This window comes from Brachionichthys hirsutus, chromosome 22 (genome assembly GCF_040956055.1).
Source record: "Brachionichthys hirsutus isolate HB-005 chromosome 22, CSIRO-AGI_Bhir_v1, whole genome shotgun sequence".
In the NCBI taxonomy this organism is placed as follows: domain Eukaryota; kingdom Metazoa; phylum Chordata; class Actinopteri; order Lophiiformes; family Brachionichthyidae; genus Brachionichthys; species Brachionichthys hirsutus.
In genome coordinates this window covers 2,615,966-2,634,196 of record NC_090918.1, presented here as the reverse complement: position 1 = coordinate 2,634,196, position 18,231 = coordinate 2,615,966, and the positions used below count along the sequence as shown (strand labels likewise).

Genomic DNA, 18,231 nt, shown 5'->3' with positions numbered 1-18,231 from the left:
CAAGGAATTCAATTTTATTTCTATAGCGCCAGATCACAACAGAAAGTTATCTCAAGGCACTTTACAGGATTAGCAGGGAAAGACAGAACCCAACTTAACCTGCAAGAGCAAGAACTTTGGCAACGGAGGCAAGGAAAGTGAGAGCAATGCAACCTGCTCTCTGGGAGGAATCACAGACGTGGATGATTCAACAAAGGCGTGGACTGTAAAGCTACCAATACAGGGTAAACAAGTCTTGATTCAGGATCTGACACAAGTGTTATACCTGAAGAGACATTTGACAAGTTTGCCCATAAACCATTGGAAAGATTGCCAGGTCCACCACACCAGCACCTATCAAAACGAGCGTTAACTCCTCCCACCGGACTCTGAGTCAGTGGAGGTTGCTGGGTTAGTGTTTGTGGCTCTCACTATGCTCTCCCTCTTCTCCCTCAGATCTCCTGTGACCTTGATGATCCAGACTTTCCTCGAGAGACCGATGAGAACCTGGTGTTTTGGGATAATTCTTGGTTATGGTTGGATGGAAGGGGTACAATTAAGGAGCACAAATAAATCAATTGCACTTTCCCCTCAGACACTGTGAATTTGTCGCTTTTTGTTTGTCCCTGTTGTATGTTCCATGTTTCACTGCGGTGTGCGCAGCCCTCTACGGCGTAAAACATAATCAAATATAATAGGCTAGTGTGCCAAGAGGGCAGGTGACGGTCACAATCACAATAAAAAAAATAAAATTGCATAAAACTCTAGCAGTATGTATGTTGTCACTCTTGAGCACAAATGCAGACAAGTTAATAAGAAGAAAAAAGAAAGAAAGAAAAGAATGAGAAGCAGGTGAATGTTATCATCATAGGGGAGGAGGAAACGTGAGGATTAATGATGAACGCCATGGCATCAAGCAGTTCAATACTTTATTGAATCTCAATATTAATCATCCACCTTGGAATGCTTTGCCTTTTTCCCCCTTTTTGCTCCTTGTTAATACGTCTGAGCAGCAACATTGATCTAAGGCCTCAGAATGGCGCCAGTGCTCACCGGGTGGGAGCACTTCCTGTCCATTGTCCTTGCTTTGATATATATTTAGTTTCGCATTGTCATCGCCACTAAGTAATAGAGCACATGCTGCCAGAAACAATAGTGATCAGTGGGGGCTGTGCACTAAATTGAACCGCAACAACAACAACAGCTAAATCCTCTTTACAGACGTGTGCTGTTAGCATTACAGGCACGTAAAGTGTGGCAGGAAAACTTCCATTGCATTTTCTTTATAATGTAAAGTTTTGTGATGATTAAATATTCCAGGTACTGGATTTCATTAATTGGAAGACATCTGAATTCTAAGATTATAGAAAATACTCCCAATACAATGGCTAATCTCGACATAGGAGCAAGTTTATTCCTTGTGGATTGAGCTACCACCGCTTTCATTTGTTTTAACTTTGTAAAAGTTTTGTGTAATACGTATATGCATTCAATCAAAATACAACATTTAAGAAGCAGAAGCTGTAATTTTAGTAATAAAATTAGATACGAGGCAGCCCCATCAGTGTTTCATGATTGCATATTGCAAAGGTTTCGGCAACTTTCTTTATTTTCTGCTGCAACATAAGTGTAAGGATCTGGACTCTCTACTAGTCTCAGAACTGAATAAGCCTCTTTAATCAGAGATCAAACGTCTTTGGTCAAACTTGAGCAAGTCCAGTTGATTCTTTTTTTTTTTTTTTGCGATTTACCTTGATCTGGATGACTGAGAATCTACAGGCATGCATATTATAGTATAGAATTAATATTTCCACGGCATCACCATGCAAGCCTAGTTTTGCTACTTTAGTCAGGGAGCAGATAGATACTATTAAATTAGAGATTTGAGCTTCACCACTTCCTCATAATATGCTTTTTAAAGTTGTTCAAACAAATATTTGGGTTAGGATTCATCATTTTCACATCACAATCATAAAGAACACACCTCATGGCTTAATCATTGTTATAGGAATTATGCACCATTTTCCAAAGCACAAAAGGCATTGCCTCGCTCCAAGGGTGTGTTATCCACTTCCCTGTGTGACTGATCAATAGTTTACTTTGGCTGACTTCAGAAGGGGCGCAGCTTCTTCCAGACGTGTTTCAGGAGGTGATTACAGACCTACCCAAACTACGAAGGATTGACTGGATGGTTTATTTTGCTGTTTTGGGGTTGATAAGGACCCAAAAAGCACCATAATAGTGTAGAAACATGGGAAAAGTGAGTTTTTCCATAATATGTCCCCTTTAATTATTATTGCTAGATTGTGTTAGCTCATGTAAGCTAAGCCTGGTTTGTCTATACGTTTAACTGGCTGACTTTTGTTTCAATCAATCAGTCGGGACTGAGAACACTAAGGTGTCAAAATAGTCTTTTGGATTAATTTTTTTGTTTTGCTAAGCGTACCAATAAATATTACGACAATAAGACTAATTTTACTGATTATTACTGAGATGTGAGTTGAGGATGAAACGTTAGTCTGACTTTACTGTCAAGTATGAAATTACTGTACGCTTGGTTACATTCATTGTTTACTCTCGATATTGATTTCTCCTCGCCCACATAAACTTTGGACCATTGTGACTAGACATTGACATTGTTTTCCCACTGTTAGTTTGTCCTCAAACACAGACACAGAAGATATGTAACAGAACGCGCATGGCCGATGGACATTAGTCCCGGCTGCGAGCCTTCTCTGAACGCACGGCTTTCTCACGCCGACCTGGAGAGACGTGTGTGAAGTCTTGTTTCTGTTGGGAGACCTGCTCAGTTTTTAGTGTGCAAAGGTCTAAAGGAGGGGAACCCTCCGAAGAAACGTGAGGCCTGTTACTGAGTTCCTTAACTTGTCTGCACCAGTAAGTCAATTTCTTTTCACTTGCATCTTTGTGTCAAATAAATCTCTGTAATTGATTAAAAGGATTTTAATCTTACAGTGTCATTGTCAGTGGTTCACTGTCAGTCCGCTATCATTCATCTTTGATGACATCCATGCACAGTTGTCGTCTGCCGGCGTTATCTCCGCGGGCGGTTGTTGCTGTTTACGGCCCGTGATAGGTTTAAAGTCTGTGCCATAAAATAAAAAAATAAAAAACACCTTTCAAGTTTAGAGCCTGGAAAAGCTTCTGTTGTAAAACAAACAATTTAATAGAGAATAACCTGAATTGAGCATCGATCTTGAACTTTGTGTTTTGTTTCCTTTTTTGTTTAAACTTGACGTTTATGTTTTTATGTCTGGTGGCAGGTTTTATAAGGAAGAGTACCAGTGTCTCTCATCGTGACTGATGGCTCGGGGACTTCGTGTGCTTCATGTTGACTCACCGTCATGCTTTGTTAGGCAACGGGGGGCTCTGCTCACATTACAATAGTTGTAATGTAAAGTTGTCACTCGCCCGACACTGTTCACCTTTTAATCAGCATTGTTATTCTCTCTGGTTGTTTACTTTTGTCATGAATTAATTCATAGTTTATTTATACTGACACAAATCGGGTATGAATCGACTCTGGAAACATGTATAAAAGGGTCTCACATCTGATTTGGAAGCATCAGGTTTTTGCATTCAAAGGCAAAAAAAATAAGTCAGATTTGGTTTCAAATAGAGGCAAAAATCCCAAATGAGTCAATTCATCCTGGTAATATTAACATAGCCTGGTGTAGAACAGTCATTGTTAATGCTACTGGTGAAATTATGAGATTAATTAATCTATCTTCATTGGTGCAAAGTGTTGCTGTAACATTAATATGGATTGATCCTTCTGGAGTACGATGATGCTTCATTGTTCTAGTTGGATCTCTGTGTTGAATAAAGTCAACTTTTAAGAAGCATCTGGGATGAGAGGTGAAGCGCCTTCAAGCTTTTCCACCATGTTTCAGCTGCCTTTATTCAACAAGAGATCCACTGTGGCTGACAGGCTCTACAGACACGAAAATGATGTCTGCTGACATTTGATTGTTTTTTGGATCTTACAAAGGGAAGCATCATAAAACTATAAGAATGTTAGCGCTGCATGTTAACATTATATCAGTCTGCTTACATTTCATAATTAAAACTAACTTACATTTTTATGAGCATCTCCTATAGCAGGGGTGGGCAATTATTTTTTTCCATGGGGCCATATGAGAAACACAAAATATTCTGGAGAGCCGGGCCAAAAGGCTGAACTCAATTCTGCATAATATTAATTGTATTTCTTTACAAATAAAGAATATAGCATCGTTTTGACAAGCTTGTAAGAGTATATGTTTTAATTAAGCAGTGAAAAATTTAGGTTGCCTTACAAAAAATGTCAGTCATTCAATTATATTTCTCAAAACAATGATAAAATAATAGTGAACGTTTTACAATTTGTGACTCATATTAGTGAACATTTTCACTAACATTCACTCTAAAACACATTTTGACATTTAATATACTGTTGGAAAGTTGTGTGAAGATTCTTAGCATCCTAAAGACATCACAGATACATCATATTGAACTGTCACTGAATGCAGTTTTAGTACGTGCATGAAGTAAAATTAGAAAATGTGTGTAGATTGTTTTTTTTAATCTTATGAGAAGCCACTGATGCATTGGACACACTCTCATCACGCAGTGCGAGATACTTTGAATGATGTTGCACTTACGATGGAAATGATGCGGTAAGACTGTAAACGTCCTGATGAGGCGTTTTACGGCTCTCCTTCCCTTATATTTGTCCTCAAATGCACTTTGGTTCTCAGCGCATCAAAGATTTACAGCCAAAGTTTTCATTTTGCGTTTATTTTTGTGATGCGTTGGCAATTTAGTGCTTTATTAACACCAACCGGAATGCAGCATCTCAAGATGTGCCTCGCCTTGTTCTCAATTTTCTTTCTGAGCCTTGGCAGTTTCTGCATGTAAGGAGCAAGAACATTAAGTAACGCTGAAGGCTCTGTGACCTTCACTACCTCAGGCGATGGAGTACAGTATTACAATATGGTATATACTGTAGTTCCATTACGCATGTTACTTCATGTTCTCCCAAAAAATTAGCCATAAAAATGTAGCTCCACACAATCAAAATAGACGTTGTAAGATTTAGAATGAGTTTCTTAAGAAACAATAACGTATTTCAGTTTGAGTTTAATGAAGTTGCTGATGATGAGGCGGAGGTTATATAATCGCTGCCATTTGTCCATCTGATAGCTAGATAACTCAAAAAGGTCTAGATGGCTCTTGATGAAATTTCAAGAAATGTTGGGAATGTCACCAGGAACAGGTGATTAAATTTTGGTGATGATCCAGAAAAGATCCTGGATCTTTTTTGAATTTTTCATTAACATTGCAGTCAATGGAGCTTACAAATTTGTTCCTAAATATCTCAGTTGATTATTATTGACCGATGTCTATGGAATTGGACACAGTATTGGAGGGTGGGGGCCTCTATCTCACCACCGAATTTCATCTGGATCGGATTCAGAGTGGAGTCAGTAAGAAATATTATATTTTAACGTTGAAAACCCCATTTACCATTTCAAAAATCTGTTACACAGCAACTCTGGTTAATTTTTACATTTCATGTTTGGTGTATGAAGATACCAAGAGCAATTTAGAACCTTTTGGTGATGCTCCAGATCACCATGTGGACGGTGTAAATCTAATCATGAGGCAGCTCATCTCTCATCTAATTTATTAATGGAAATATACACACATCAAGTGGAAAGATGCCGACCTTGGCGGTGATAGCAGGTCAGGATTTATCTGATATCAATCTGTGTGCTGTTATTTATAACGGCGCATGGTGTTAAAGAACAAGGGCTGGCTGAAGCCACCAAACCGATAGCAATCACATCACATCGGTTTATTACACAGACACACACTTGGACATTTCCCCCCATGAACCTGACCTAAGCTATGCCTGATCCTGGACGAACAGCAAGACCAGACATTACTTCCACTTAGTGGCACACACGCAGACGAACCATTTTGCTACTTTTTTATTTTGGGTGTTGCTTTAGTTTGAAGGAAGCGTTCCTTTCCTTTCCTTTTAGTTAAGTTTTAAGGCGACTTGTGAATCTTAATGTTGGGTGTCTTTACATTTGACACTATAAATGAAACGCTGGATGATAAAAGTTGGACTAAATCTCTTGCATTCTGCAGCTTTTTCCATGTTCAGGCTATTATTACCAGACGTCATGCAGTGTTTCCCATCCTGAAACGCTACTTGATTTCCACTTCATAACAATGACCCCTCCTGTCCTGCCCTGTCTGTCCTGTCCACATCCTCCCCATCCAGCCCGTCGGTAACAACGTATCCCAAAGGCGCGGAAAACATCAACTGAAAGTCGCAAGTTACAGATATCAGTAAGAACAATGGTCAAGGATAAGGCAGGCATCCAGCATTTGTGCAAAACAGGGGCTTCATCGCGATCGCTGTTAATAATTACAGCTGTGATAAGCAGCAGAGGTGGCATTTATTGATGGCAGAGCTGTCTGAGGTCACATTTGATCCTTCAGGAGCGGGAGGGCGAGGAAGAGTCGGCGGGGAGTTTGGTTTTCAAGCACTGTCAGGTATGTGCGATGAGCTGTTGTACAATATTAGTCTGTTTTGACTTTGGAGTGTGAAACCTCTGAATGGGGGAGGATCCTAATAAGCAGCTGGAATGCTGAAGGAATGGACATTGAAATCTCGGAAAAATCCAGCATTTCAAGGCGCTCTCAGTTTCTAGAGCTCAAGTCCAAAATTGCAAATCCCCAGAGACAGCGCAGGTCCCGGCCTGGTTCTCCCTGTACTCGAGGATCTGGAGCTTTGTTGTTTGCTGTTGATGTTGTTGGTAAGTGATGTTCAAAGGCGAGGACAGGATTTTAATGCGATTGATGGATCTCAGAGCCACATACAGAGCAAGCAGTGGTCCTCCAGGCAGCAGAGGCGAGATGATGCGTCCAGGAGCGAGGCAGTATGTGGTGTCCAGGCCGCTCTACTCCGAGGACTCCTTTGCAGAGGAGCATGAGAAGATCTACCGGCACCGCAAGACCATTTTCGAACACTTTAGGCAGTACTTCACGTGAGGAACTTTTCCGTTTCGGTTTCCTGTGTAGTCGTTGCAGCATTAACCATTGAGATCTTTTCTTTGTTCGTGTTAGGATGATGAACTGCTGGGTAAAATTAGTCTTTCTCGTTATTTGAATATATTGTGGCTCACTTTTTTAATTAAACATTTGCTCTTCTCCACTTAGACCAACGTTAAAAAAAGAGCAGAATTAACCCCATAATAATTCATTGTAATTTGCACAAAGTATATATAAAAAAAAAACACTGTAACATTATTTTGTCATCAATGTTTCCAGATCATCCCCATAGCCTCTAATGAACATTCATCAGGCAAATATCATTACAGTAATGACTGCAGGTGTTTAATTTTGTTGCATGCATTAAAGTATTTGTTAATATTTGACTTTTAACATCCACATTGTATTTTTGATTTAAATTTCTATCAAACAATAGCACAGCGGAGGAAAAAATATTATTTTTCAGATTCAGATTTATTATTATTATGATTATTTTCTTTTGTATTCTACTTTTGATTTGCCGATACCACCTGGTTGTGATTTATACACCTTTAGCCCTGTGACATAAAGACAGGCTAATAAAGAATAAGCCAGTAACATGGATACTTATGTTTGTACAGATGCGATGCCAAACGAGCCAAAAACGCATGTCTGTCTCTCCTGCCGATCATCGGCTGGATGAAAATCTACCGGATCAAAGAGTGGCTCTTCAGCGACATCGTGTCCGGCGTCAGCACCGGACTCGTCGCTGTCCTGCAAGGTAAACAGTGTTTCTCTGTTTGAATTGAAGTTGAAGTACCTTTTTTTATCTCGGGTATTTGACCCTGGAACAAAATCAGATTGGGAAGCATGGCTGAATTTGGGCCAGTTTCAGGGTGCGTGACAGAGAATTTGGAACCTCTGGTCTATTTATTAGTATATATTGGACACCTGAAATCTCCACAGATTGTGCGCTATACTGTACCTTTATTTGTGTTAGTAAAGCGTTACACAATTTCAAATTATATTTCACCTGATTTTAGAAACAGAGGTTCAATTCTCGCCAATTGTCGCTCGGAACTGGAATTTGATAATTAGTACAGTGATGAGGAGGAGTAAAGGAGGATTCCTCCCCCCCTGTATCTTCCTCTCTGAGGATCCAAACCTCAAACATGCATTCCGAGCAGGTTACCATGGATCGTGAGGTATTTCAGTATGTTTTCATGAAACTCAACTTTCAGCATGCAGACACTTCCTTCATAAAATGATTCATTTGGTGAATCCAAAAATGTCAATTGCTTTGTGTTGAATAATAATAATGCATTGATTTTACATTGTGCATCATTCATTCACTCCGTACTTGGTGTTGGTGAAGCTAGTGTTGTAGCCACAGCTGCCCCGGGGCAGACTGGCAGAATAGCACATTTTTAGACAGAAAGTACGGGCTATATAAAATCCGACCCTCAGGCCAGACTTTGAACATATCTGGTGTAAATACTGTAAAACAGTTTAAGAGTGTGTTTGTGTGTCTCAGGGTTGGCCTACTGCCTGCTGGCCTCGCTGCCACCCTGGTATGGACTCTTCTCTGCCTTCTTCCCTGTTGTCATCTATTTTTTCCTGGGCACCTCCAGACACATCTCAGTAGGTGAGGCCGATATGTGTCTCACTGTCTCTGCCCGTCTTCTCCACAAGCCATCTTTCACCTGTTCCTCCCTCTCGCCGCCCATTCGCAGGCCCCTTCCCAGTCTTGTGTCTGATGATCGGCTCTGTGGTCACCAGACTGGTCCCAGACGAAGGTCCGCCTGCCAACATCACGGGGTTTGAAGGCCTCACCAGAGACGAGCAGAGAGTGTTGGTGGCGTGTTCTGTGACGTTCCTCACCGGGATCATGCAGGTGAAACACATTCCAGTAACAAAGTGCTAATTAAACACAGCAAGAGCAGTTTTCTCAGAAAAAGTATAATGTGCGAGCAACATGAAGACAAGGAAGGGCAGCATGGTGGCGCAGTGGATAGCGCTATTGCCTCATAGCAAAAAGGTCATAGATTATTTTATTCCTTTGAACATTTAAACATTATGTTGACGCTGTTTTAAGTTTTGTGTTTATGTTTGAAGCTTTATATTACAATTTTTTATTTTGTACCAGAATAGTTGTGTTATCACATCAGTGCCATTTCTGTAAAAACACTAATCTGTTTACCTTTACCTGAACTGACATCAGAATGAAAACAAATAAGTAATCAATCTCATGCATTTGAGCCACTTATTAATGGCCAGAAACCAATGATTACAATATAAAATTATATCACAAGTTTAAAATGTTGACAGGTTAAAGGTCAAATGTTTTTATTCAATTCAAATCAATTTTATTTCTATAGCACCAGATCATAACAGAAAGTCATCTCAAGGCACTTTACAGGAGTAGCAGGGAAAGACAGAACCCAACTTGACCCATAAGAGCAAGAACTTTGTCAATGGAGGCAAGGAAAAACTTCAGTTTAACAGGCAGAAACCTCTGACAGAACCTAAGACTCATGGTGGACGACTATTTGTCTGATGAATGATGATGAATATATTTATTAGATAGAATGTTAGAGTAGAAGTACAGTCAAACAGTAGCATGTATTACAGTACAAGTACAGTCAAACATCCTGTCTAAGAGGAGCATTTCAATAAAGTCCTTGCGGTCTTGTTTCCGTTGACCAGCTGGGTTGAGAGAGAGAGAGAAAGAGAATGACAGGTAGGAGGAGAGTCAAAAACAAATTTCTGCGACTGGAGATTTTGTTACCTGCAGACAGATTCAGTTCCTCATTAGTCGTGTTTCCTCGCACAGACAAAGGGGTTGAATGCATATTTATGTCATTTGTCAGTGCATCTTGTCATCGGAATTATGAAAGCATGATGGTTTGTTTTATTTACCAAATATCTTCAGACATCACCACTTCAAGTGGGACAGGCCTAGCAATATGCCTGTTCGGCAGTTCTAATGATAGCGCCGCTGCTGCAGCATTTTATGGCTGATCTCTTGATCCAGATGCGATGTTTTGTTCTGGACTCTGACTTTTCTGCACACAGAGGCCACCGCATCATCATCATCACCATCTCCTTGTCTCCTCTAGCTGACTATGGGCGTCCTGCAGGTAGGCTTTGCTGTCATGTACCTGTCTGACACTCTGGTGTCCGGCTTCACCACGGCGGCCGCGATCCACATCCTGGTGTCCCAGCTCAAGTTTGTGTTGGGACTTACGGTCCCAGGCATCAGCGGCCCACTGTCTATCATACATGTAAGCATGAGAGTGTAAAACTCTCGTCCAGTCAGTGAGTGCAGGCCCTTCATGCGATAAGACCCGACCGTATTTCTACCTTCCAGACCCTGGTGATCATTTTCGGTAAGATACCCTCCAGCAACGTGTGCGACATAGTGATCTCCTTGGTCATCATAGTGGTGGTGTTCATCGTAAAGGAGCTGAACGACCGGTTCAAATCCAAGCTGCCTGTACCCATCCCCATAGAGGTTATCATGGTGAGCAGCATTGCACAACACAGTCCTTTGTAAGTCCTCCCATAGCTGAGGCAGCGGTAGCCTGTTGCTAATATAAAGCGTGATAAAGTTAACGCTGTGTCGGTTGTAACATTTTATGGCTCTGCTGGCGTGGAGAGTCGTTAATAGCAATGATTAATTTGATTTATTAGATCATACTTTTTTTTACTGAGTTTATGAGTCAGTATTCACTCTGTCATTTCCTTTCCAGACTGTCATTGTATGTGGAATTTCATACGCATTTGACTTCAGGAAAAGATTTGGCGTTGATGTTGTTGGCCATATTCCAAAAGGGTAAAATGCGGACGATCGATCAATTTACTTCTTCATTTTCTCCCACTGTGTCAAAAGGGGCTCAATCATAAACCGCATCTCTCACAGTGTGAACTCGATGAATGCCGTTCATCCATCTTTCTGCAAGGCGTCATCCCAGCCGTACGCAGTATATTCGGCTTGTATATATAGATTTTTTTTTTATTTACTATGTGAGACAACAAAGTGAGAACCTGTCAAATCAATTATTAACAAATCTGGAATTGAAGGGGAAAAAAAATGTCGACACTTTTTGAAGTTTTGCACTGTACGTAGTTCTCACAAGTCGCTCTGTTGTCTGGTGCTTCTCTAATCATTGGTGTCCATTTTTAAATTGTGTCAATGCGAAATATTTAAATCACACCAGCATCTGTTTCCAGGTACGAAAGTCCAATGCCTCCAAACCTGCACATTTTCCAGGAAGCCGGAGTGGAAGCATTTCCCATGGCCATCGTGGGCTTTGCCGTCGCCTTCTCTGTGGCAAAGGTTTACTCTGTGAAGCACGACTACATTATAGATGGAAACCAGGTGAACATAACTGAGATGTACGAGACGTACCGGCTACCGTGCAATCAGCTGCGAGATAAGGCATCTTCTGTACTGATCTGGCTGCAGGAACTGATAGCCTTCGGGGTCAGCAACATCTTTGGAGCTGCCTTCAAGTCCTTCGTGGCAAGTACGGCTCTCTCGAGGAGTGCAGTGCAGGAGAGCACAGGTGGAAAGACTCAGGTGAACCACGCCAGGAATGCAGGTTGTGTTTTGGGTTAACAGTACGGCATTCAGGGGGCTACCTGAAGAAGCCACCTGTTCATCCGGAAAACTTAGTTAGAGCTTTATTGGTTACTGATTTTCTTTTTTTTTGTACTTGTGCAATAATCATCTGTGCAGAAAAAAGTAAACGATTGATTGATGAGTTGTTAGTATTGGTTGAAAATGCTCCTTTCTTTCTTTTGTCTTTCCTAAACATAAATGTAATTTTTTTGTTTTTTTTTAGCACATATTGTTATATTAACCATAGATGTGATTTCAGTGTTCAGACAAGAAGATCAGACAAACCGGGCTTAAATAGGATGGTGAAGCCTGCATATAGATAAAATGTATTTGAATGAGATTTCTTATCAATGCACTTATTTCTCAGTGGCCTCTGTGTAGACACGTGGCGTCTTTTGCTCCCGTTAATCAACGAGCCTGTCGGTCCTTCCCAGGTGGCTGGATTGCTCTCAGCTCTCATAGTGATGGTCGTGACGCTGGCCGTTGGATTCCTACTGGATCCGCTCCCAAAGGTGAACCTGGACTCTGACTCCGCGATGGCAGCGCGGACTGTGTGCCTTCTGATCTTTAACCTCTCATTTTAACAGTCTGTGCTGGGCGCCATAGTCATTGTTAACCTGAAGGGAATGCTGATGCAGGTCGGACAAATCCCATACCTCTGGAGACGGGACAAACCAGACTGCGTGAGTTGTCACACATAAAGAATGATTTAAACAAGAAATTACCCTCGTTTAAATATTCATTCTATGCGCCATTTGTCCAGGTGGTGTGGCTCGGCACCTGCATCGCATCCATTCTGCTGGGACTCGATCTTGGATTGGCTGCAGGTCTCGGTATTGAGCTGATCAGTGTTGTCCTCAGGACTCAGTTGTGAGCATCGCCACTGTCTCCTTGCTTCGTCTTTATTCTCTGTTTGAATTCGTTTTAAGTTTGTTATTGGCAGCATGCTCTTTTCATTCTGCTGAATGGGACGTCTGAACTGTTTCATGAATGGCTGAAGCTGTTATTATTCCACATGTGAGGCAGGACAAGCTGGTCAGGAATCTCATCTATGATTAGATTATATCAAGCAGCAACGGCTGGATTGACCTTCCATTTTATACAAGCATTTGTGGCATAATACTAGAGTAATACCTTGACATACGAGTATAAATCGTTCCAGGACTAAGCTCGTAACTCAAATCACTCGTATGTCAAATCAATCTTTTCCATACAAAATAACTGAAAACAATTGAATCCATTCTGGCCTTTTAAAAACACCCAAATCAACGCTAATAACAATGGAAAAATATTTTTTGGCGGTAAGCAGTGCACTGGAGGGGGGCGGAAGTTGGACAGAACGGAGACACTTTATTCCGTAATTGTACCTGACACGTACAATTACCGGTACATAAACCTGGACACAATAGGTCTGCCTTTAGAGGGCGTTGTGTTCTTGAGAGCATCCTTCTGTTTTAAGATTGTACTTATTGTTGATGTACTCCGCTCGTACTGGCGTGCCAGACCCCTTACGCCGACACGATGGCCACGTTGATCGATAATTTCATGCTTCATCTTCATCGTCATCACGTCTCTTTTCTTGTTACTGCCATCCTCACCACTCGCTTTTTTTTGGACCCATCACGTATAAGGAAAACTCAGCGATACAGCCAAAATCAGGCAAATAATGAAAACACAATACTGGAGACGCGCAGGAGTACGGAAGGTGGTGAATACCTGAACTGAACGAGTGAAGCGCGCTCGCAGCGCTCGGGCCATTTAGCGCCAACATCTGGAAGCTGCTCGTATCTCAAATTTATGCTCGTGTCTCAAAGCAACATTTTTGCTCACAGCTTCGCCCGTGTCTCGGAACACTTGTATGTCAAAGCGCTCGTATGTCGAGGTAGCACTGTATTTACAAACTATCTCCAATCAAGGTGTGCATTGTGTTTAGTGTACATTTACAAAATCTAACTAAGAAAAAAGTAATAAGATATTAAAAACCATGTATAATGCATAAGGACACTCCCAGAATTGCTGGTATGGATGTGGACACTCGCCAAGGTGAAAAGGTTTAGAGTCAGACCAAACATGCGTGTTCCTTTGCTTTGGTTCCAGCCCTCGCTGCAGTTTACTGGCCAACATTAAAGGAACTGACCTCTACAAAGACAGGAAGGACTACATCAATGTAAGATGATGTGAGCTCTCTCTTTCTGACAGTTAAATGATACACCGATGAAGTGGCGCATTCGTGTGGTTTCAAGTAATCGGGAAAAATAAGTTTGTCACTTGGAATAGTCACAGGAACATTAGCTCAAGTTAGAACGCCAATTCACAAACGTTTTGTCACAAGACTTGCATTTGATGTCATGAGGCAGAAACATGGTGGACATTAGTTTGCATATCACATTTTTTTTGCTCACATGCAATATAGATTTATGTTGCAATCGGTTGAACAACTTCCCATCTCAGGCAGCAAGGCAATTTAAGGAGCTTGTAAAGGCAGAAAAATAAAAATAAATCAAGTTTAAAGGTTGCAGATTAGCATAAAGACAGGAAATAGGAACAACCATTGAGTCTCACTTTATCCAATACTGTATACATTACAGCACCTTGATTTTTTAAAATTCACTTTATTGTTTGTTTAGTCCCTAATTGTCTGGTACATAATCTCTTGTAAATTACAATTTGGCAGATTCAAATTGTTATTGATTTGTATGCATAAAAATGTAGCTACTAGGCTAATTATTCAATGATAAACGCATGACAGTGGTGCCCCCCTTACAAATGTGGATATGTTTGTTTCTTATGTTGTTATGGAAATAATTTCATGTCTCTCTCCAGATATATGAGCCAGAGGGAGTGAAGATTTTCAGGATACCCTCACCGCTCTTCTTTGCCAACATCGAGTTCTTCAGGAACAAGCTGGTGGAAGCTGTGAGTACAACTGTGGACTGTTTGAGTTGCAGCATTCCATGAAGAATACACTGTGTGCACAATTACTCAGGCAAGTGAGTATTTTGACCATATCATAATTTGTATACATATTTTCCAGCTCCAAGCTGTATAAACCTGAAATGCTTCGTTGATTTAAGCATATCAGGCGATGTGTATTTGTGTAATGAGGGAGGGTTTGGCCTAAGGACACCACGCCCTATATCAAGGTGTACTTAATTATTAGGCAAGTTCTTTTAAGATTCAGAATACTTTATTAATCCCAAAGGGAAATTCAGGAATTACAGTTACAAGCACATTTAGTAAACATGAAACACACATATATTGGATTGACAATGATGCACTGGGAATGTGCGGGGATTTTTTTTCATGATGATAAGGATCAAGGCCAGTCCTGGGAAGCTGGGGCCATGGCGCGTGGGGGGAGGGGCAGCAGTCGCAGGACAAAATGACAGAACAGAGTCGGAGAGGACAGACGAGCCATTTAACTGCGTGTGTGTGTGTGTGTGTGTGTGTGTGTGTGTGTCAGTTCTGTGTGTAGAGTTCAATAAGGGCCACAGAACACTGCCATCTGTCCTTGGGAAAGATGTTATGGTTAAAGAGACAGATTGATAGGGCCAGCTGCGTGGTGCACTCTCTGATGGGGGAAGGAAGCAGAAAATTATTCTGATTTTTAGCCGAAAACGGATGAATTTGGGTTGATCCAATTAGGCAGTTGGTCCTCAGTATATCCCCATTTCGGGAGCCAAGGAGAGACTCCAGTCCCTCTAAGTCTTTGCCAAGTCGGGCGATCTTCCTTCCTTTATGTATTCTCCATCAACGAAGGGTTTTCCATGTTTCGTTATGCTGTGATAAATGTTACAACTCCACTCTGTTACCCGGTTTTTAACAGCCAACTCCAATTAGCATTCTTTGCTCGCCTTCCGTTTTATCCGGCTCATCTCTGAAGATTTTAGTGTCAAATTGACGCCACACATTCGATGTCCTACACTCCACACTTTCACTTTCCTTTGTCCAACTATGTTGGAAATAACGGCCCTGTCGCCCATGGTCTTCAGCCGAGCCCTGGGTGGGCGCAGACTGTGCTGTTGGCCTGACCGGGTTCTCACTGAGGCGTGTGCTACAGACGGGGAGAAGGGGAAACTGTGACCAAGAATAGGAATGGAGGCAATGAGGGAGGAGCTGAGCTGTGATCATGAAACCGACCGACTCCATGAATGCAAGGCTTATGACAATTATTGAACAATTATCTGATATTTTTTCCCAACTGTCAGAAATGTTTATTTGTAAATTTTGAGTTGTCTGTTTATTATTCTCAATTTAACAGATGAAAATGAAGAAGTGAGATGGGACATTTTTCATTTAGTTGCATAATAATTCTGCAGCAAATGATTGAGCACAGATATTCTCCTAAGAAAGCCAAAACCTCACATTTAGGTTTGCGGTTAATTTACACTTTCAATTGACCAAGTAATTGTTCAATAATAAACTTAATCCTCAAAAATACAACTTGCCTAAGTCAGACACACAGTGTAGTGTGAACTATGCCGTTTAAAAAGAATCACATTGCAACTAGACAGACTGAAAATCTCTTTCACTTCATCTCTAAACTTTGTGTGTGTCCTTTTTCTCAGATTGGATTTAATCCACTGAGAGTTTTGAGAAAGAGGAATAAAGCACTGAGGATGATCCGGAAACTGCTGAAGAAGGGAGACCTGCAGTGGACGTCAGTAAGTTACCTGATAAGCACTCGGAGAGCACAGACCTCCGCCAAACACCTCGGTCTCCCAAAACCAGGGTTGGGCAAACCTTTAGACTCGTGGGCCACAATGGGTTCTAACATTTGCCAGAGGGGCCAGGCCAGGAAGAGATGGATGGAGTATTTGTGTGCAAAAGCCATTACATGAAAGGAATTGGCCTTTTACAGGTAGCATTAAAGGGAAAAGGGAAAATGAAAGAGGTTTTATTATAATTTAATGCAATGATATAATTTGGACAAGTTTAGCGGGCCGGATTAAAGCGCCCCCGGGCCTTAGCTTGCCCATGCCTGCCCTATACTGTGATTTATAGTGCTGTTTAGCGATTAAAAAATGTTAGCAATCAATGAATTATGATCTGTAATTAATTAATTAATCAACTTAATCTCTTTTTTAATCTCACCGAACAATTGCTGAGAAAATCCCTCGATTTGAGGTAGTTTCATTTAAATTACATTATTATGGCAGATCAAAATATTAATATATAACAAACAGTAGCTTTATAAAGTCAATTATTGTTTGACTTGAATCAGAAAACTTTATTAATCCCAGAGGGAAATTCCTTTCCAACAGATGCAGTTCTATTTAAATTCTGCTGTGTTTACAGAATGTCTGTTTTTCTTTTCCTGCAGCTCTGTGGAGCCGAAAACAAGTAAGAAAATGTATAAAATGCCTTTAATACTTTCACAGAAAGGCTTCCTGAACACATCATGTGGACCCATCAAGGAGACAGAGGACGAGGACAACACGGATGACCTGGACCTGCCAATTGACTTCAAGGACCTCCCTGTCCAGATCGACTGGAATGCAGATCTTCCTGCTAACATCATTGTCCCCAGGGTGGACATCCACAGCCTGGTCCTGGACTTTGCTGCTGTCTCTTTTCTGGACATCTCTGCTCTGAAGGGACTCAAAACTGTGAGTTTTATCATTTGCGAGAAGCAATATTTAACTTCTAAAATGGGTGGTGCGATGCACAGCAAGAAGGTACCGGGTTCAAATCCTGTATGTTCGGAGGTTGTATGTTCTCCCCCGTGTCCGCGTGGGTTTTCTCCCACCTTCAAAAACATTACATTTTTGTGAACTGATGACGCTAAATTCTCCGTAGTGTATAAATGGTGTGGCCCGGCTTTGGACGAGACGAGCGTCTCGCTCTCATCTCCGGGAAACCGGATGGACGGCTTCTAAAATAGTTGTCTATTTGTTTTCACAGACGCTGAGAGAGCTGATCCGAGTCGATGTCGAGGTCTTCATCGTAGCGTGCGATAGTAAGTACGAGCCCAACAGAGTCAGCGAAATAGACCTGTGGTGAGTTCATAATAATATTATTACCTGGAACAACAGTGATGCAAACGTCTGACCGCCATTAGTAGTTTGTTTCCAGTCCCCGCCCTTCTCTGGTCCATCAATGAGTTGCAGTCTGGATCTGATTCTCCTGAGTTTACAGTATATGTCCAAACGTCCCACTTGCACCTGAAGTACTCCGATGTCTCTCCAGCTTACATCTTGGAAAAACTGTACGGCTGTTGCTTCTTCGACAATGAAGTCCAGCCGTCGACGTTCTACCTGACCCTCCATGATGCCATGCTGCACATCTTAGAGAAGCATCCTGAATCTACAGAGAAGAACTTGGGCAATGACAGGGTGAAGAAATGCAACATGAGACCATATAAGGAGAATTGATAAAGCTGAATTAGTTTCATCCACTAGTGCTGTGATTGTGTGCAGAAAACTGACCTCGTCTGTTTGTCCTGCAGATTAGAACAACAGTCACGGTTCCTAATCCTGGAGGAGGCGTGAGGAGCAGAGAAAGAAACGTATGTGTCACCACTTCCATCTATACTGTGTCTGTCATCTTCTCTTCTGCACACTATTAGATGGCAAAGCTCCCCC

General features: G+C 41.4%; 1 protein-coding gene across 1 annotated transcript; it reads left to right on the top strand.

Moving 5' to 3' along the window:
* Positions 1-6,909: 6,909 nt before the first annotated feature.
* LOC137911062 (chloride anion exchanger-like) lies at positions 6,910-18,215 on the top strand. The gene is made up of 19 exons (XM_068755484.1): positions 6,910-7,040; positions 7,665-7,804; positions 8,558-8,668; positions 8,757-8,917; positions 10,143-10,307; positions 10,394-10,546; positions 10,776-10,858; positions 11,257-11,404; positions 11,492-11,605; positions 12,082-12,159; positions 12,235-12,330; positions 12,411-12,517; positions 13,745-13,814; positions 14,471-14,563; positions 16,216-16,311; positions 17,029-17,256; positions 17,552-17,606; positions 17,837-17,982; positions 18,096-18,215. Exons 1-19 carry the CDS (start codon positions 6,910-6,912, stop codon positions 18,213-18,215), a joined length of 2,295 nt encoding a protein of 764 aa, XP_068611585.1.
* The last annotated feature ends 16 nt before the right edge of the window (positions 18,216-18,231 follow it).